Raw genomic sequence first — 19,044 nt, 5'->3', positions numbered from 1 at the left:
GAGATTCCACCACCTCCCTAGGCAACGCATTCCAGTGTTTCACCACCCTCCTAGTGAAAAAGTTTTTCCTAATATCCAACCTGAACCTCCCCCACTGCAACTTGAGACCATTACTCCTTGTCCTGTCCTCTTCCACCACTGAGAATAGTCTAGAACCATCCTCTCTGGAACTACCTCTCAGGTAGTTGAAAGCAGCTATCAAATCCCCCCTCATTCTTCTCTTCTGCAGACTAAAATGCAGATGTCTAGTCTGGATGGAGCTGGGCTTTCTCAGATGGGGAAAAGGATAAAGTTAACATACGGCCCACTCAGAATGACTCTGTAATCCAGGCTGCAACTGACTCTGGAACTGTGTGTCTTTGATTCCAGCACTACAGTTAACATTTCAGAATTTTATCTGCCACTGTTTCTCAATGATAATTTATCCTTAGATAAGTCTACATTGCTTAACTTAATATTGGATACTGAACTTACATTAAATATGTATTTTCATTCAGTGTTAAAGTGAGTTTGGAAAAAATTCTGTACAGAGTGATTAAATTGTACTTCTTTAGTGAGATGTGGGTTTTACACTGTAATGTTTATTCCATTTCATTGTGCATTCTTCCCTACCTGCTTGATTGACACAACACAGTGATTCTCACACAGTTTTCTATTTCTACCCAGGCCTGTGATTTGCTCTGATTCTTGCAGTTAGCTTTAAGGGCCACATTTTCAAACACACACACTTAAGTGCCATGAACCATCACAAATGAAATACAGGGAAACTACAAGTTGCATTGACAACTGGATAGTTTTGCACAGGAAATTTGAAAATTTTTGAAAATTAAGGCCTATATATCTTGTTACATAAAAGTTCCTGGTTGCATTATCCCATTCTTTTGTAATATGAAATAAAACTTTTTAATCTAACAAAAATTCTTGAAAAGATAGATTGCAAATCCAGTGACTGAGCCAGTTGCCCTAATATCTGAAGGGCATCAAATATGACATGGGTTGGACTCATTCTCTCCCATCATTTCAGCTCTTCCCCCATCAGGTACATATTTCATACCTTCTGTCGGTGGATAGATTCTTCTGAACAGTTGCTAGCTTCCCAATCTCACCCTGAGACATTGTTTTATGAAGCTTTGCTTGGCCTTCACTTGATGTGAAACGCTGCAATGTCTGCAACAATTACAAGTATAAAAATACTTTAAAATCAAGAGACTGGTTAGCATTGCAGGTGACACAGACCTCCTAGAACAATTTGAGATTTCATCTGCTATACACAAAAAATTGAAAATGTTATATGCTATCATTAAAACATGTCCTGATTTCTGTTTGGCTGTCAAAAAGTTAACAATTGGGTGAAACCTAAATGGATAGGCTTGGTCCAACCTATCGATGATCCACTTACAGGCAACAAGAAACCTTAATGCCTCCTAGAAGAGCAGAACATTTCAAGTACAGCAAAACATACTGGCTTCAGCATTGTATTTAACTACATATTTTCACACAGAATTAACAAAACAACTCCTTCCCAAAGAAGCATCCCTTAAATTAGATTTAGCAATGGATATTTCAAACTGCTTCACATAAACCCACATTGTTGTCCACATTACAAAGCAACCAAGAATGTTCAGCCAGTTGGAACACTCAATTGACTGATCAATCCAACTCTTCATTTTAGAAAAGGGATGTCTGCAACAGAATTTCCAACAGATACTCCCAGCTAACAATGAAATTGTTAAGAGGCCAATGTATCAGGGTACCCTATAAGATATTAATACATCCTCCTCAGTATTCAAGTTTTGATTTTTAGTCTTCAACTCTGTAGAAGACTAAAAAAAAAATTGATTTGTTCAAAGTGCTAGTGCACTGGCCTGCTAAAATGAAGACACACCATTTAGGAGGAGGTAATATAAAGCAATCACATATGCCATGTTCAATCACTAATAGCACAATTCATAGTTTTCTCAATAGCTTAAAATGCTGTGGGTACATTTTTGAAGTGTGAATGGATTTAAACCGCACAGCTCATTACATTCAAAAAGAATTCCATGAACAATACTGTATGCAAAGTGTTGAAAATATATGCTTTTTTGGATTAAGTCTATTTGATTTTAAGTGTTGCCTTATTTTGATTATTTCTCATTCAGGGGAAAACAATATTACAGAGATGGTAGTTTCTTAATCTCCCTAGCGTGTTATAATAGAGAGGCTGTTTTCACAATGTTATGTCAAATTTGGTTTGAAAGAGCAATAGTTATGGTTCTAAAAAGTTGTCCAAAAACATGTCTTGAGGCAGCCAGCTGAGGTTGGTAATTTAATTCTAATCTATGTACTTTGATAGCCCCATTACTGTAGTGTCCAAGCACAGATAATTAAAAATTATAAATAAATAATAAATCTTTTTTCCCTGCCCAGCCTATAGGAGGAAATGGTTTGATTAGTTGATAGTATTTTTTGTTTGTTTCTTCTCTCCTAAAAGAAAAAGGCCTGGTGAAAGTTGTGACTTTGAGTAGATCCTTTTTCATTTGGCATGCGAAGCTATACATGCATGATATTCCTGAAGCAGCATGGAGAAGAGATTTGGCCATATTAAACAAGAGGATTAGCTGAAGAGGGTCTGTTTAATCATCCAGCTTCTGCAAACACTGCAAACATTTGGTGACTACATCAATGTGACTACTGAAAGAAAACTGCAGCCATTTGTCTCAGTAGAGCAGCCCAAAAGATCACAGGGTGAGAAACATTTCTTGACATGTTAAAAATGACAGGTCATTATGCAACTACTGTCAGCTAAAACTGGGGTTTCTGAACCTGACTCCTGGTTGTGACCATCTTACTGAAAACATCACATTTGGCACAAACATCATGGGAGCTGAAAGTCAGACTTTGTAAAACCAGATTGTATGTTACAATCAAAAAGACATTGAGGGTTCATGCTTACAGGAGTGTCACCTTCTCCAGCAAGATGAGTGTTATGAGGCACTCTCATGCATTTCAAGGAGTGTGATCTCTTTCTGTTCTATACAACTGTTTTTTAAAAATGAAAACACTATGATCAGCTGAACATGCTGACTTATATTTAATGCATTTCTTTCAATATAGCCATTTTTTCCATTGTATCCATGAGTAATCTATATATAAAAAAGGTTTTAACCAAAATTACATAAAATATGGATTCCAGGAGAACAACATTCACCATGTAATGAAAAAACTGTTACTGTCTAAGAGCTTATTTTATTTGTTTTACGGACGTTGTTTTCCAGACATTTAAAGTGTTTTAACCCTGTCAGCCAGCAGATGGCAGCATACGCAAAGCACTACTAACACTGAAATAAGAAGCCGCATGATAATATAAATAAAACTTCTTCCCCTTTGAATTGAAGCTCGTGGATTTTCTCCAACAAGGTCAGCTGTGCAGCACTGAGGCTCAGAATAGGATTCCAATCTTCTTCCAGTATTTTGATTAGTCTATTTATGTTGCGTTAAAGATATATTTTAAATACCCTCAAGAAACAAGAAAAAAATTCTATCATACCGAAACAACAGTAGCTGTTAACATAGATACAATATATGGATACAATGAAATACCTATTTCAGTAACTGATACCTCAGACGCTCATGAAAGCAGGTACAGTTTGTACAAACCTCTCAGTTTAAAAATAAACCTGTTAAAATATTTGTCTCAATGATTGCAGTGGATTCAACCCTATTTTGTGATAACTTATCCTTATCCACAGAAACGTCTTAGCTCTGATATGTGTAAAAATAAGACTTTATAGGGAAATTTCTCAGAAGTGCACTTCTGTGTTTGGGGATCTTTCTGATACTGCATGGTTCATGTGGTCTGAGTGCGCAGGATTAGACACATTAAGCTTGGTTACTACTGTAAGCGGAAAAGGGGAAAGAAATATGTTCATGTTTGCTGTCCTCTTGGCCTAGTTATGCTCTGCTTCAGCTTAAAACAAGCTCCATGTTGGTTCTGGCAACAATGGCTGTGGGAATTCCAAAAGTAGTGTGGAAGGTTTGCTGTGCTGGTCTGCAGGCCAATATGACAATGTCCTTCCAGCTCACAGCTGGCCTATAGCAGTCCTCACATCTGATCTTGCAAATCAAAGCAACCAAAAGCTTGTGTGCACACAAGGTATGTCTACACAGCAAAGAAAAACCCACGGCTAGCCGATGCCAGCCGACTCAGGCTCACGGGGCTTTTTCACTGCTGTGTAGACTTCCAGGCTGAGGCTGGAGCCCGAGCCTGAACTCTGGGACCCTTCCACGTAGCAGGGTCCTAGAGCTTGGGCTCCAGCCCAAGCTCGGAATTCTACACAGCAGTGAAACAGCCCCACAGCCCAAGCCCAAGTCGGCTGGCACGGGCCAGCCGCGGACTTTCCTTTGCTGTGCAGACATACCCACAGAGGCTTTACATACAATGGTGCTGGTAGTGTGTTTTTTTCGACAAGTCTGATGAAAGGATCTGTGTATGCTTTTTACATCAAGAGCACGACATGAAATCAGATTCTTCAAAGAAAGAACATGGTGCGGATGTGATGATCAAAGCTGATGTAATTTTCTTGGTAATAAATTGTTGGAATATGCAAGGACAAAGTGCTTCTTCTAGTGGTCATCATGATTACACTGCATAAAACTTCCAGAAATATAAAAAGAATTCAGATACTTTGCATAGTGTAGTTGTTTATGTGAGCAACACCAACAAGTATTATAGATAGGGAAATAATCAGCTCTACTGAATGGGCTTTTTGTATGAGGACAAAATGCAGCAGGGAGATCATTGCCATCTTGCTTGTTGGATATTAACAATGTGGGGACTGAAAAAAAGCCATCTTTCTTGTGTGTGGATATACAGTGTAAAGAGGAAAGGTCTCCTGATGCACATTGCAAAGTGAAACAGATATAAGGGGTATATGAGATCATCATTAAACTATTAGATATGTTTTATTTAAATTATTTTTTCTTGGCACCATTGAGGTTGCAATCGCTACTCTGCTATCCTCCTCTTCAGCTCTTCCATAACTTTGGGATTGTTTTTTATTAAAAATATAAACAACTACTTTAACAACTGACTATATTTTTGAATACAATGTGTTGGTTTTAACTTATAATGCCCTGAATAGCTTGGGACTGTCTGACCTGAGAGACTGTCTCCCTCCCTGCCATACTTGCAATTGACAGAGACATTCAAGCTGGATTGCCCTTAAAAAGAGAGGTGGCTGGCAGCAAAGTGTTCTCTGTCAGGGGGCTTTATCCCCGGATTTAGAACAGGGCTGGTTTGTTGACCTTTAGAGCACACTGCAAGGTGCATCTATTTGTGCAGGCTGCAGGGGGTGGACTTTAATGGGTCTGGCAGGGTAGAGGAGGGAATTAATTTCCTCTGCAATAATATGGGCTGAGTTTAGATTTAGTATGTGCACGCTGCACAAATATATGTGACTGTGACAGATGCAGATGGTGCTTTGTTCCATCATGCTGGATTGAAGGATTTTCATAAGATGCATTTCCCACTGATTAGTGATAGCTTATGACAAGGGTTCTAATTTCATGGATCTTTATTGAAGTCATAACCCTCAAGTTCATGGATTGTCTGTTTTATGAGTTGGACAATGGGTGACAAAATTCTGGAGTTACTCAGAACTTTCATTTTTTTAATTCAAAATTCACGTCACTGCTTCATTAAGAAAGGTATAGTGAGAGTATCCTCATTATTCTCTCATTTTCAATATGACCTCAGACGCCTTGGGGAAAAAGGGTAAATGGCATTTAAAGACTTTCACCCACTCCCCTCACAAATTATCTAAACAAATCATTGCAAAATGATAAATGCTTCACAGGACATCTCAAATGTGGCTTTATCTGATTCTCTAGCCAAGCTCTCTTACATACATGATAAAAGAGATTGCAAGCTCTCTGTTTAAAAGTAAAAACAAGCTCTATTAATCCTTTAAGATAAGCTGTACATGACATCTGTACTTGTCATACTGTTTGATAACTAGAAATTTGCTGACTAGAAAATCCAAGCAACCTTTGAAGAGATGGACTCATTGTCAAGCACACTATTGTCACCAAAGTCTACTTTGTATTAAGCAATCAGATTCAACATTTGCACCTTCAACTTCACCTCTGGTTGAAGACTCTCTTTGCAGATATGTGCATACCACAGTGCCAGCGAGAAACACCATCTATTGCACCTTTACCTACCAACAGGCTACACAAATAAATTGATTTTGCACACAGGACATCAGCAGGTTTTACCGTACTAGGACTTCAAACAGGCAGGCTAGTAATAACAGCAGCAGCTGAATCAAAAAGTACTTTACTTATCAGTGTCACACACGCTGTTTTTCTTTCATGTATTCAGCAACCACTGGCTTATGAACAGCACACCAAAAACATTTACTAAAAACTGACTTTTGATAATTAGCAGCTGTTGTGCATGTATGATAAACTAATTTGTTTTTCTCATTAAAATAACCACCACCATTCAAAGGAAGATTGCTTGGCTGTCCTTCCTATTGTATTGAAATCTTAAGGCAAACAACAAATACACACCCACATTCATGTACTCTCCGGTTTGCACTGAAACCAACTCACATCCCTACTGCTGTATTGTTAAGTTGCTTTATCACATGTAACAGTCTCTCAGGCACTGCAAGGGCTATGCTATTAACATCTAAATGCTAATCAGCTTCTGGTAACTGCATCACTTGAACAGTCCATAAATTTTGCTGTTCTAAAATAGCACTGAGACAAAGGCAAGGTGGTTCTGAAATACAGAAGCCAAAAGCTGTCGCTTCCAAAGAGCTGGTCTCAAACCTAGTCCTGCAATATAGAACACAGATGGAAATGCTGCATATATTTACAAAACATACAGATATACAGTACTTTTATGCAACAATGTATCTATTCAGCATATGCTAGAAAGCAGAGCCTGGTCGTGCAAGTGACTGCTCCCAGATGATACCACTGTGCATGCCCAACCACCAGTTAGAGAGAGTGACGGAGTAGTACAGAGGGTAAGTGATACAGAAGGAGAGATGATACACAGTGTGAACTGATGAGACAGGCCTAGGACTATTTGCATGCAATGACTGTTGTTAAACCCAGTGAGCAAAATCATAGGACCATTTCCAATAAGAGGCATGAACTAAAACCCTTCCAAGGATAGTGTCATCCATCCTAACAGTGAACCCAGCACCCTTTTGCATCTCAGCAGAGTTTTCCAGTGTGAAAGATTTCTACTGCTAAAAGAACTAATGCTTTGTAACAGGGTAAACCTCCAGGAACACAGCATGCACTTAGCTTAGGGCACTGCTTACCTACACAGTGCAGAATCCCTTAAATCAGTTTATCTAAAATAGCTTTTAAAAATCTCTTTTTAGATGTTTGGTCTGTAAATAATCTAAAGAACACAGGAGCCAACAGAACTGCAGCAAGGTGAACTTTGAGGAAAATATTTTGGAGTCTCACAAATTTAGTTTCCAAAGAGCCTATTCAGTGTCAGTTCCTTTGGTCATTGTACTCAATCCTTTACCACAGCCTAGTCCTGTCTTCAGCAGCACTCCTTATTTTCAGTTAAACAGACCCAATATGAGTGCACCTTCTCCAGGGGGAACTTTCCTCCAAACATTCACAGATGTTTTTAAAGTCCATGCATGCAAATATTACTTCTTTCCTTATCCCCCCACCCCTTTTTATTTTACAATAGTGGTTTTATTTTGTCATAACGGAGGCAGTGAGAATTTCAACAGTTCGGGCGTTTATACTACAAACTGCAGAAGCTCAGCTATAGGTGAAATGTAACTCTCAAGATCTGACAGAGAGAGTTTGTTTTTTTGATCCAATTTCTTAAGAAAAAAATCAGTTTGGTCATTTATAAAATTACTTGAATATAATTTCCCAGTTTCCTTTACTGTGACTAAAGCAGGAAATAGAGAGGAACTGCAAATCAACCACCCATGACTTTCATCAAAAGAGCGGCACTGGGCCTGTAAAGTAATATTACTGACAGACTGTAACAGTGTTTCTGACAGACAGTAATGATGGTATATCTAATTCAAAAACTAAGGAGGATTTAAAACAAACAAAAGGAAGTATTTCTTCACACAACGTAGTCAGTCTGTGGAACTCCTTGCCAGAGGATGTTGTAAAGGCCAAAACTAGAACAGGGTTCAAAAAAGAACTAGATAAATTCATGGAGGATAGATCCATCAATGACTATTAGCCAGGATGGGCAGGGATGGTGTCTCTAGCCTCTTGTTTGCTAGAAGCTGGCAATGGGGGATAGGGGATGGGTCACTTGATGATTACGTGTTCTGTTCATTCCCTCCGGGGCACCTGGCATTGGCCACTGTCCTAAGACAGGATACTGGGCTAGACGGACCTTTGGTCTGACCCAGTATGGCCATTCTTATGTAACAAGAGAAATCTTAAGAGTCAACTGGATCAAAAATCCACTTTCTTCTCCTCCCCTCCGCAAAGAATATTCACCCTAAGGATTTTTTTTTACAGCTATTGTTAAAAACAAAAAAGGAGTTTAACAAAGAAGTGCCACCTCATTTCAGGTAGTCTTGTAGAAATTCCCAGTAAAGGCATGGGGTGGTGATAAAGATGATTCTTCTGTATCTATAGTGTGTGTAGCAGGATGTTCATATCACCTGTGGGGTAACATGCCATATGATCTCCAATCCCTAGCCAGAGAAACACAGCTCCAAAATGAAATGCCTACCTGAACTATGGAGTTCACAGTTTTGGTCAGTTTTCTGCCACAACTTTAGCATTAATTAAAATATTTTGTGTGTGTATGTGTAAGACAGAGATGGTCTAAACCATCTGAATGAGTGGGTAGGAAACATGAGACATTTCCTGTGCAGATATCTGCATTTTCACATGTGGTCTCGCTCCCATTTTCTTTTAGCTTGGAAAAAAAATTGATGCCAGAAACTAGTTTCTTTGAAGTTACAGGCCTCAAATAATAAGTGAAGCACTATTTTAAAAGGGAAATAAATGGCCAGAAAGTGTAATGAAAGATAAACAATCAAAACTAATAGGGAAAATGTAAGATACAGATAGAGTTTTTGTTGCTTAATCAAAGAATTGTTTGTATGTGGGACAATTTGTTTGGTTAGATCTTTTCTGATCACCTGTACAATGAATCTTGTCAAAGGAGAGGGAGATTAGGTAGGCTATGGCTATTGCTGTAAACTAGTAGAATGTGATAAACAGTCTTTGTAAGTCTACAGAGAAACTACATAAGTCCTGCAAGCCTTCCCTATGCCCTAGTCTTTTTCATGATTGCTGGCAGGGTGATCCTTAGCATTTGTACTAGGTACATACTGTAGCTCTCTGGCTTGATGGAAAGCTAGAAGCACTACTTTCATTAGGTGTCTTTGTCAAATCCATCCTGAAGGCAACGCCAAGGTTTGATATAAACACAATAGTGCTCCCCCCCAATTTGTTGAGGTTGCTTCTGCTGTGTTCACTGAGATTACCCAACTACAGCATCATTATCAGTGGGAGAAGAAGCGGTGTAGGGTGTCAGTACAGCTAAGGGTTAGCAAAGAAATGCTCCCGCACAGCTGCTTGCTCCCTTTGTTTTCCCGCATGTCGGAAAATTACCATTTCGGAGTCACTGTGACAGGCCTGCCCAAGTCTGGCTGTAGGCCCTGGCTCAAGGTGAGGAGGTTGGTCAGGGAAGAGAAGGAACTCAAAATTGTCATCGTAATCATCTTCCTCCGTATCCCCCTCCCCATCAGCAAAAGTACCTCTAGTCAAGAAATCGGAGCGCGTCCGCGCCATGCGGGCTTTCTTTTTATGGGCCGGTCTGGCAACCTGCTTGACCAAATGATAAAACAGATAACACAAAAATGTTTTAAAAGAAAAGGTGATTCTGCTGATGTTTGACATCACAGGGTAGGTCAAGTACAGCCTTAAGAACTCCATGAACAATATGCTAATCCACACATAACACACAAGTATCACAGACAGTGGAGGGGGATTGGGGAAAACAAAAATGAAAGAGAGCACTGGGAAAATGGACAGTCATGGATGCTATCAAAACATATGTTAAACAAAACAAGACATGCCAGCATTCTACAGTGTTTATCACTAGGGCATTCATGGCAGAAAATGTCTGGCAATTCTGCACTGGTATGTTCCCGTGTTAACTGGGGTATCCTGAAGAGAAGGCTTTAATGTTTCCATACCATTAGTATCCCCCCGTCCTTCTCACAGACTCGTAATTTAACATCACCCACCCTTCTGTTTTCTCTTCAAACACTTGAGAGGAAACTTGCAGAATAAGTTTTGTTCAATTGAAAGATGAAATAAGAAAGCTGTAACTTACCCCCCCTCTGCCTGGCCCAGGGAACTTTAGTGGCTTTCTAGGTAGCTCATCTTTCGAAAGGATCTGATGATTTGAAGATTCCTTGTTGAAACTCAACAACAACAACAAAAAGACATTTAAATTCCTTGCCCAGGTTCACCCATAACATCAGTCCAGATTCCAGAAACATTCGAGTATGTACAACTCAACAGATCAAGAATAAACTGCAATTTGATTTCATGTGTTTTAAGGGATGCCATCTTTAGTTATTCAGCATACACTTAGTACCAATAAACACCGTAGTGAGGATAAAAAGCACGAATGAACAGATCTCCTGTCCTTCGTTAAACTATGAACCATCATCTTTGCTGCACATTTGCCAGTAGCTCTTATACAGGTTAACTTTAGTGCTTTGTGTTGGGAAGTAAAATTGCGAATGGAAAAAAAATTAAGTGACAAGAGAAAGAAAATCATATTAAAAATGTTCATTGCCATGCTACTGTCTAAAAGAAGAACTTCTATTTCCTCTGTTATTCCTTCTTCTGGGCCTGCCACAGGGTTTTATCTACTAAACTGCAAGATCTTTAGAGCAAGAATAGTCTTCATTTTGTATCTTATACAGCATCAAGTTAATTGTTGCACTGATTTAAATGAAATAAATAATAAAAAATAATAGTTTAGACTAGGGTTGTCAAGCGATTAAAAAAATTAATTGCGATTAATCGCGCTGTTAAACAAAAATAGAATATCATTTATTTAAATATTTTTGGATATTTTCTACATTTTCAAATATATTGATTTCAATTACAACACAGAATACAAAGTGGACAGGGCTCACTTAATATTTATTTTTATTACAAATATTTGTACTGTAAAAAAACAAAAGAAATACTATTTTTGATTTCATCTAATACAAGTACTGTAGTGCAATCTCTTTACCATGAAAGTTGAATTTACAAAAGTAGAATTATGTACAAAAAATAACTGCATTCAAAAATAAAACAATGTAAAACTTTAGAGTTTACAAGTCCCATCAGTCCTACTCCAGCCAATCACTCAGATAAACAAGTTTGTTTACATTTGTAGGAAATAAAGCTGCCTGCTTCTTGTTTACAATGTCACCAGGAAAACAGGTGTTCACATGACACTGTTGTAGCCTGTGTCGCAAGATATTTACATGCCAGATGCGCTAAAGATTCATATAACCCTTTCTGTTTCACCCACCATTCCAGAGGACATGCGTCCATGCTGATGATGGATTCTTCTCAATAATGATCCAAAGCAGCGCGGACCGACGCATGTTCATTTTCATCATCTGAGTCAGATGCCACCAGCAGAAGGTTGATTTTCTTTTTTGGTGGTCCATGTTCTGTAGTTTCCGCATCGGAATGTTGCTCTTTTAAGCCTTCTGAAAGCATGCGCCACACCTCGTCCCTCTCAGATTTTGGAAGGCACTTCAGATTCTTAAATTTTGGATCGAGTGCTGTAGCTATCTTTAGAAATTTCACATTGGTATCTTCTTTGCATTTTGTCAAATTTGCAGTGAAAGTGTTCTTAAAATGAACAACATGTCTGGGTCATCATCCAAGACTGCTATAACATGAAATATATGGCAGAATGCGGGTAAAACAGAGCAGGAGACATACAATTCTCCCCGAAGTTCAGTCACAAATGTAATTAACGCATTATTTTTTTAATGAGCATCATCAGTGTGGAAGCATGTCCTCTGGAATGATGGCTGAAGCATGAAGAGGCATATGAATCTTTAGTGCATCTAGCACGTAAATACCTTGTGATGCCAGCTACAACAGTGCCACGTGAATACCTATTCTCACTTACAGGTGACATTGTAATTAAGAAGTGAACATTATCTCCTGTAAATGTAAACAAACTTGTTTGTCTGAGCGATTGGCTGAACAAGAAGTAGGACTGAGTGGACTTGTAGGCTCTAAAGTTTTACATTATTTTGTTTTTTTGAGTGTAGTTACGTAACAAAAAATATCCACATTTGTAAGTTGCACTTTCAATATAAAGAGATTGCACTACAGTACTTGTATGAGGTGAACTGAAAAATACTATTTCTTTTGTTTATCATTTTTTACAGTGCAAATATTTGTAACCAAAGATAATATAAAGTGAGCACTGTGCACTTTGTATTCTATATTGTAATAGAAATCAATATATTTGAAAATGTAGAAAAACATCAAAAAATATTTAATAAACTTTGATGGGTATTCTATAGTTTAACAGTGGGATTAATTGCCATTAATTTTTTGAATTAATCGCATGAGTTAACTGTGATTAATTGACAGCCCTAGTTTAGAGATTGCAGCTAAGTTCCACCTTTGTCTGCTGGTCTCTCAGTCACCTCTGTGCCTTCTTTCACATGGGCCACAATGTACGATTCCAGATATCATCTGCCTGACCACTGACTAATTCTGCCATGCTGCCTATAGTGACCATTCTTATTTAGAGTGTGTGTGTGGGGGGGGGGGGGGAGGGGTGGGCGGGAGGGGTCTCTGCACAGCGCTTTAATGACGGCTGTGTAGACATATCTCAGATCAGTCTGACCTGCAGATTTGTGAGGGAAGAAACATGAGCACAGGATCAAAATGCTGCCATGACTTGCGCTTGGAATGAACCCACCATTTAACCTGCAAAGAACTGCCCATACTCCATGCAGTTGTTTCTAATACTGTTAAGACTGTTAAATGTATAACTTTATCCACAGCAGGACTTTTTCAAAAGCTTGAGCACTTCCACTCTCCATAGGGAGAAGATCTGCTCTAGAGAGACACAAAGGTGGGTGAGGAAATTTTTTTTTTTTTACTCGACCAACTTCTGCTGGTGAGAGAGAGAAGCTTTCGAGACACGCAGAGCTTTTCTTCAGATCGGGGGAAGGTTCTCCCAGCATCACAGCTAAATGCAAGCTGGAACAGATTGCTTAAGAAGAAGAGCTCTGTATAGCTGGAAAGCTTGTCTCTCTCACCAACCGAAGCTGGTCCAGTAAAAGACATTACCACACCCACCTTCCCTCTCTAATATCCTGGGACAGCCATGGCTACAACCATAGTGCATACAAGATCTGCATTTACTCCCTTTCCCTGACAGTGCAAGATGGTTCCCTAGTTGACCATTCACTACTATTTTGTCCACTGTAATTTTAAATGTGTGAATTATTGGAGATTCTACCACTTCCCTTGGGAATCTATTCTACCAGATAATAATTATAATAATTTATTCTACCAGATAATAAAACTAAGTTTTTTTCTGATACTTCTCTTCAATTTGTTTCTTACTTTCATCCCATCCCTCTTACTCACACCACTTTGTACTGCCCTAGCTACTGTAATTTCTTTCCTTTCTTGCTGTTAACACTTTTCAGATGTTTGCTGTAGATGGTTAGCATGGCTCTCCATAGTCACCTGACACAGGCTGTATGGTGTGCACTGCATGAGAGTTCTTTTAATTTTCCTTTTAAGTCAATCCCTCCAGCTTCCTAATAATTACTGATATTTTTCTCTGAATCCTCCCCATTTTATCAGCATCTTTCTGGTAATGAGGTGCCCAAAACTGATCATGTGGCTCTTTGTTTCATTGCAAACCTGTCAAAATCAATCCTATTTTCAGGAAAGGTCATTCAATAGTCACCTCTCATGGTATAAAGCAAGCAAAGAAACAAATGCTCTACTCACAGGAGGCTGAAATGACTGTCTTTCGGTGTGAAGAAAATAGCACTAGCCCGCGGCTCACTAGAAGAGCCATCGGTGCTCTGGTTGGGAATTCGGGGTTGCCTGAGGCGCTCTGTCCTTGCAGCTTGGCTGCTAGAGAAGTCCCCAGATTCTACAGCCAGTTTTGAATTCCACCGATCTGTTCTGGTTGATTCCTGTGTCATTCCAGGTTGACCCTCTTTTCGCTCCAGGAACATGCTGACAGGCCTGTTCTTTTGTGCTATGTGGGCTGGGGGACTCCCTTTCTTTGCAACAGTGAGCCCTTTAATATCCACTGATGAGGTTGGTGTTGTATTCACAGTCTGGCAATTTTCCCCTTTGCTCTGGGGATTCAGGATGAGGAGAGATTGAGGCCTGTTGTCTTTTTTTTTGGAGGGTCTGAGAGACACTTCTTGTGAGGGCTCCTTGATTCTGCTGTGCTCAGTCCTTTGCAAGGTCTCTCCCTTCCCTTGTCTCTCAAACTGCTCAAAAGCTTTGCGTTGTTTCTCCAGAATTTCCTTCTGCTGGCGGATCTGCTCCATCATCTCCCTCTCGTTTTGCTGCTGCAGCTGCTTTTGTCGCTCCTCCTTCTCGACATTCAGCTTCTCAAGTCTCCTGATAACAGAGTCTGAAGAATGTGCATCTGATGTAAAAGCAGCTAGGCTTTCCTCTTGCTTGACAGGAGGGTTTTCTCCTCTCTCTCTGTCCAAGGCTTTGCCCGGGCCCTGCTTGCCTGGCTCCGTATCTTTCTGAACCCCAGGAAACATAACTGGTCTTTCTTCCTTTTCCATTAGTTTGTTCTTCAAGTTATTCTCCACCAGTGATTGATTTGCTTTCTGAGTGTCCTGTGGTGGAATGTAGAAAGTAGGCAGATTTCTAGAAATGAATGTCCCTCCTGGATGCATCTTGTAGATAACATTCTGGATATCACAGACCACCCGCTCCTTAGTAGCAGGACTCTCTGGTAACTCAGAACTTGATGGTGTCCTTTTTCTGTTAGATAAGTTGCTGTTCACATCTGCTGAGAAGAAGGTTGTGTCCTGCAAATCAGGCTTAGGACTGTGAGGTAAAGAGTCCTGGGTCTCAGTGGAGACAGACTGCATGTCTTGCTCTTCTAAAACTGGAGAATCAAGTTTACTCTTCTGAGTATCCTCACAGCTTAACATTTCTAAGCTCCCCTGAGAGCTTTCACTCTCTGGGGTTCCCTGTGGAGAATGAAGGACCTCCGACACCAGCTCTGTGGACCACCGACGCTCCTCTGAGGGAGACACCCCCCCAGTGGACCGGACCTTAAGCAATTCCAAGCTAAATATTGCCTGTTCCAATTCACGCATTCTCCGGCTTTCTCTTTTCGCGCGGACCACTTTTTTCTGGTTGAGATCCTCCAGTGATTTGGGCCTCTCTCTCACAACTACTTCCTCTTCAATGTCCATGCCACTTTGGCTGCTGGCTCTCTCGTGTCTTTTGTACAGTAAGTCTCCAGAGCCATCTACTGGATCAGCATGATTCACCCGACTATTCTCTATTACTGATTTATGTTCCTCTACAGCTCTCACCCGCTGTTCAAACGAGCCATCCTCCCACTTAGATGGGTCTGAGCCCCTAATTTTCATAGCATCTGCCTCCAGTCCATCCTCTTCTCTGATTGACATTCCATTCTCCAGCTCTCTCTCTTTTAGTCTCTCCTCTTTTAAAGCTGTAAATCTGCAAGAATGAGAAAACAGCAGATTTTTAGAGTGTTTCCTCTTCCATTGCTTGGATACATTGTATTGATTCTGAAGAGACGTTTAAGAGAAAGTGCCTGTGTTTGGTTTTAATACCTTAGCTAAACACACATTTATAAATCAACTGAGACACTGTACATGGGTATTCTACATAACATGATTTTTGAATTTTCACCTGCTTCATTCTTTCCCCAGTTGTGAATGACACTGGTGTCTATTAGTGAGAACTGCTGCTTTCCTGACAATGGTGGCTCTAAACTTTCTCAGTATTTTGTTTTTGTTTTCTTTTGTAAATTAATATACCCAGGGAAGCACAGTTCAAATGCAACATCTAGTGTTTTGGTCATGTTCTATACCAGCTTTCTAGCTGGGTTGATTGAGGTACAATAGGTACTAGTGACTTGCAGTGTATTTAGAGTCATTATTCTGGCTCTCATCTCGTTTACAGTAGACTAGTGAGCCCCAACCCTTTCAGACAGTTATACCACCTCAGCAGAGTAAAGCCTCAGCTGTGTGCTTTCAACTGAAGGCTCTGCTGATCAGGAGACTGGTGTTTGGAGCAGACTAAGCTCCACTGTGGGTTACAGAGAGAGTGGACAACTGAGTGGGAGGCATGTAGCGGCAGCACAGGGGCCCAAGCACACCAAGGAAGGGGAACATGATGTTCTAGTAACAAAAGCCTGAAAAATGCTAGTATTCATGCCAATTGCTGGGAGTCATTGCTCCGAAACACACAGCCTTCATGCTACACAGTCATCTTTATTCAACATTTCACTTTTGTGTCCACCGAGGTTGATCACATTACCTTTGCCGTGCTATGTATCCTCTGCATGCTGCTTGCAATAGGATGACTTTATTTCTCTTGGCCCTGCAGAGTCTCTTTGCGCAGTATCCTCGCCAGCCTCCCTGTATACACATGGCTGCGGCATGCCTACGTCTAGAACATTCCCGCCAATAGTTCTGAATAATGAAGGCTGCAACCCGCATCTGCAGGAACCTTCGCCTCTCCACAAAACCTCGCCAGTAGGCCTGGAGAACGAGTGCTGCATTGCTGAGAAGAAGAGGATCAACTAGGGAATCTTCAGCTTGCTTTCTACTCTGATAACTACGCCAGTACCTCTGCAGAAAAAACAGATAACATTTCTTGGTAATGTGTCTGGTACCAGATTCATTTAGAGAGCAAGACTCATGAAATTAACCCATTCTCCTAATAAACATGTGCCGGGCATTCAGGCTGTATGGCCTACCCCTAAGGAAGAGTGGGACACCTTGGCGGGTCTGACACAGTGATGGGGTTCCTCCAAGGGAGGGTTTAAAAGCTGGGGAATAGAACAGATCCTGTGGATCTGTGAAAGAGGGCACAGTAAACTTTGCCCAGGACACCAGGTCAGACCACTATTGGTAGGAAAAGTTTCCTGGAATCTTTAATAGCCACTTGGATAAGTAACAAGGCCTCAGTTTAAGAGTGCATCTAAAAGTCAGATCCAAAGTCAACTGCTTGCTGTGCCTAACTGGGAAGGATGAAGGACTAGGCTGATTTTGCCAGGATGTGACCCTGTGTTTCCAGGGAGTTATACAGGTAGGTTTTTCAAACCAGATACTTCAATCGCTAATGTCTTCCCATCCAGTTCTGAAAAACTGTTCCCTTCTTAATATGAAATCAATAGCTGAACAATACAGTACAGAACTCCCTCTCTCATCTCTGCTCATAAAATATGCTATCCCAATTACCCTGGAGAAGAAACAAATTAAACAAAAAATGATACCACCAATGATAAAGAAATGGATTCATATAACTTATATTGCAATAGCACCTAGGAAATGGACTCCATTGTGCTAGGCTCTGTACAAAAATATAACAAAGACTGTCTCTGCCCAAAAGAGCTTACAAAATTTAAAATGAGAGTCACTTGGTTGACATGACAAACAAATGAGAGAAGCACAGGTTCACAGTGAGAGAATTATAATTAAGGCTACGATTTGGTCACAGCAGTCACAGATTTCGTGAGTTTACCGGACCTCTGTGACTTCTACAGCTTCAGGAGGTGGGACTGTGTGCCCTGCCCTGCAACTGGGGCTGGCTGGAACTAGGACCCTGCAGTCCCAGCCCTGCAGTTTCTGCTGGGGGCTGCAGCTAGGGCTGTGTGCCCCAGCCCTGCGGCATCCTGGGCTTGGCAGTGGCTGTGCACCCCAGTCCTACAGCTTCCACCTGGGGCTGCAGCTGGGGCTGTGTGCCCCAACCCGGCGCTTCTGCAGGGGACTGCAGCTGGGACCATGTGCCCCAGCACTGCAGCGTCCTGGGCTTGGTGGGGATTGCAGCCGGGGCCGTGCGCCCCAGCCCAGCGGCTTCCCCAGGGGGCTGCAGCCGGGGCCGTGCGCCCCAGCCCTGCAGCTTCCCCAGGGGGCTGCAGCCGGGGCCGTGCGCCCCAGCCCTGCAGCTTCCCCAGGGGGCTGCAGCCGGGGCCGTGCGCCCCAGCCCTGCAGCTTCCCCAGGGGGCTGCAGCCGGGGCTGCGCGCCCTCCTCGTGGCATCCCAGAGCTGCGCCTGCTGCTGTGGCCACTGGAGCCGGGGCTGTGCCCCCTGCCATGGTAGGGGGCTCGGCCTGTCAGTTCCTCCCCGCTACCTAGTCCTACCCCTCCAGTTATTTTTAGTAAAGTCACGGACAGATCACAGGCTCCGTGAATTTTTGCTTATTGCCCATGACCTGTCTGACTTTTACTAAAATAGCCGTGATAAAAATCTTAGCCTTAATTGTGATCAGTGTCATAAGCAATGGGTCACAATGCACCAGCTGCTTACCCACCATTGAGTTTTGCAGGCATCACAGCATAGATGGGTTTTACGAAGAAGTTTAAAGGAGGATAACGTTTCGGCTTTGAGGGGTTTTACAGGGAGCAACTTCCACACACGTTGGGCAGCATGGGAGAAAGCAAGATGGTGCATGCTGGAAAGTTTCACACGTGGGCAATCAAGGGTGGTGTCACTGGTGGAGTCTATGTCTATAGCATGTAAGAGATGATAGACTAGGCAGGGATAGGCCATAAAAGGCCTTAAAAGTGAAGACAAATAGGCTGTGTTGGACTAAGGTGGAGTTAGAGGAAGCATATAAAGATGGGGTGATGTGGTCAGAGCGAGGAGCCAGGAAGATGATTTTTGCAGCAGCGCTTTAAATGGATTTAAGGATTCCAGTGTCACAAGCTTTCCTTTTCTAATCTGCCTTTCCCTGCCGTAGAAGTACATTGTCATTATTCATTATAATAGGATTGTAAGCTCCTCAGGGCAG

The 19,044-nt window shown here is 41.3% G+C and overlaps 1 protein-coding gene across 12 annotated transcripts in view; it reads right to left on the bottom strand.

Moving 5' to 3' along the window:
- Positions 1-19,044, bottom strand: part of MYO9A (myosin IXA) — a 469,743-nt gene that overhangs the window by 28,609 nt on the left and 422,090 nt on the right. For 10 of the 12 annotated variants that reach the window (XM_048865609.2, XM_048865604.2, XM_048865614.2 and 7 more), the window contains 5 exons: positions 16,567-16,880; positions 14,023-15,741; positions 10,349-10,439; positions 9,622-9,837; positions 1,055-1,167 (listed from right to left, as the gene is read on the bottom strand). In XM_048865609.2, coding sequence (XP_048721566.1) covers positions 1,055-1,167; positions 9,622-9,837; positions 10,349-10,439; positions 14,023-15,741; positions 16,567-16,880 — 2,453 coding nt within the window. The remainder of the gene's footprint in view (positions 1-1,054; positions 1,168-9,621; positions 9,838-10,348; positions 10,440-14,022; positions 15,742-16,566; positions 16,881-19,044) is intronic. The other 2 variants (XM_048865610.2, XM_048865615.2) reach the window with 2 other exon arrangements.

Source organism: Caretta caretta, chromosome 10 (genome assembly GCF_965140235.1).
Source record: "Caretta caretta isolate rCarCar2 chromosome 10, rCarCar1.hap1, whole genome shotgun sequence".
Classification (NCBI taxonomy): Eukaryota; Metazoa; Chordata; order Testudines; family Cheloniidae; genus Caretta; species Caretta caretta.
This window is presented reverse-complemented; position numbering and strand designations above follow the sequence as displayed.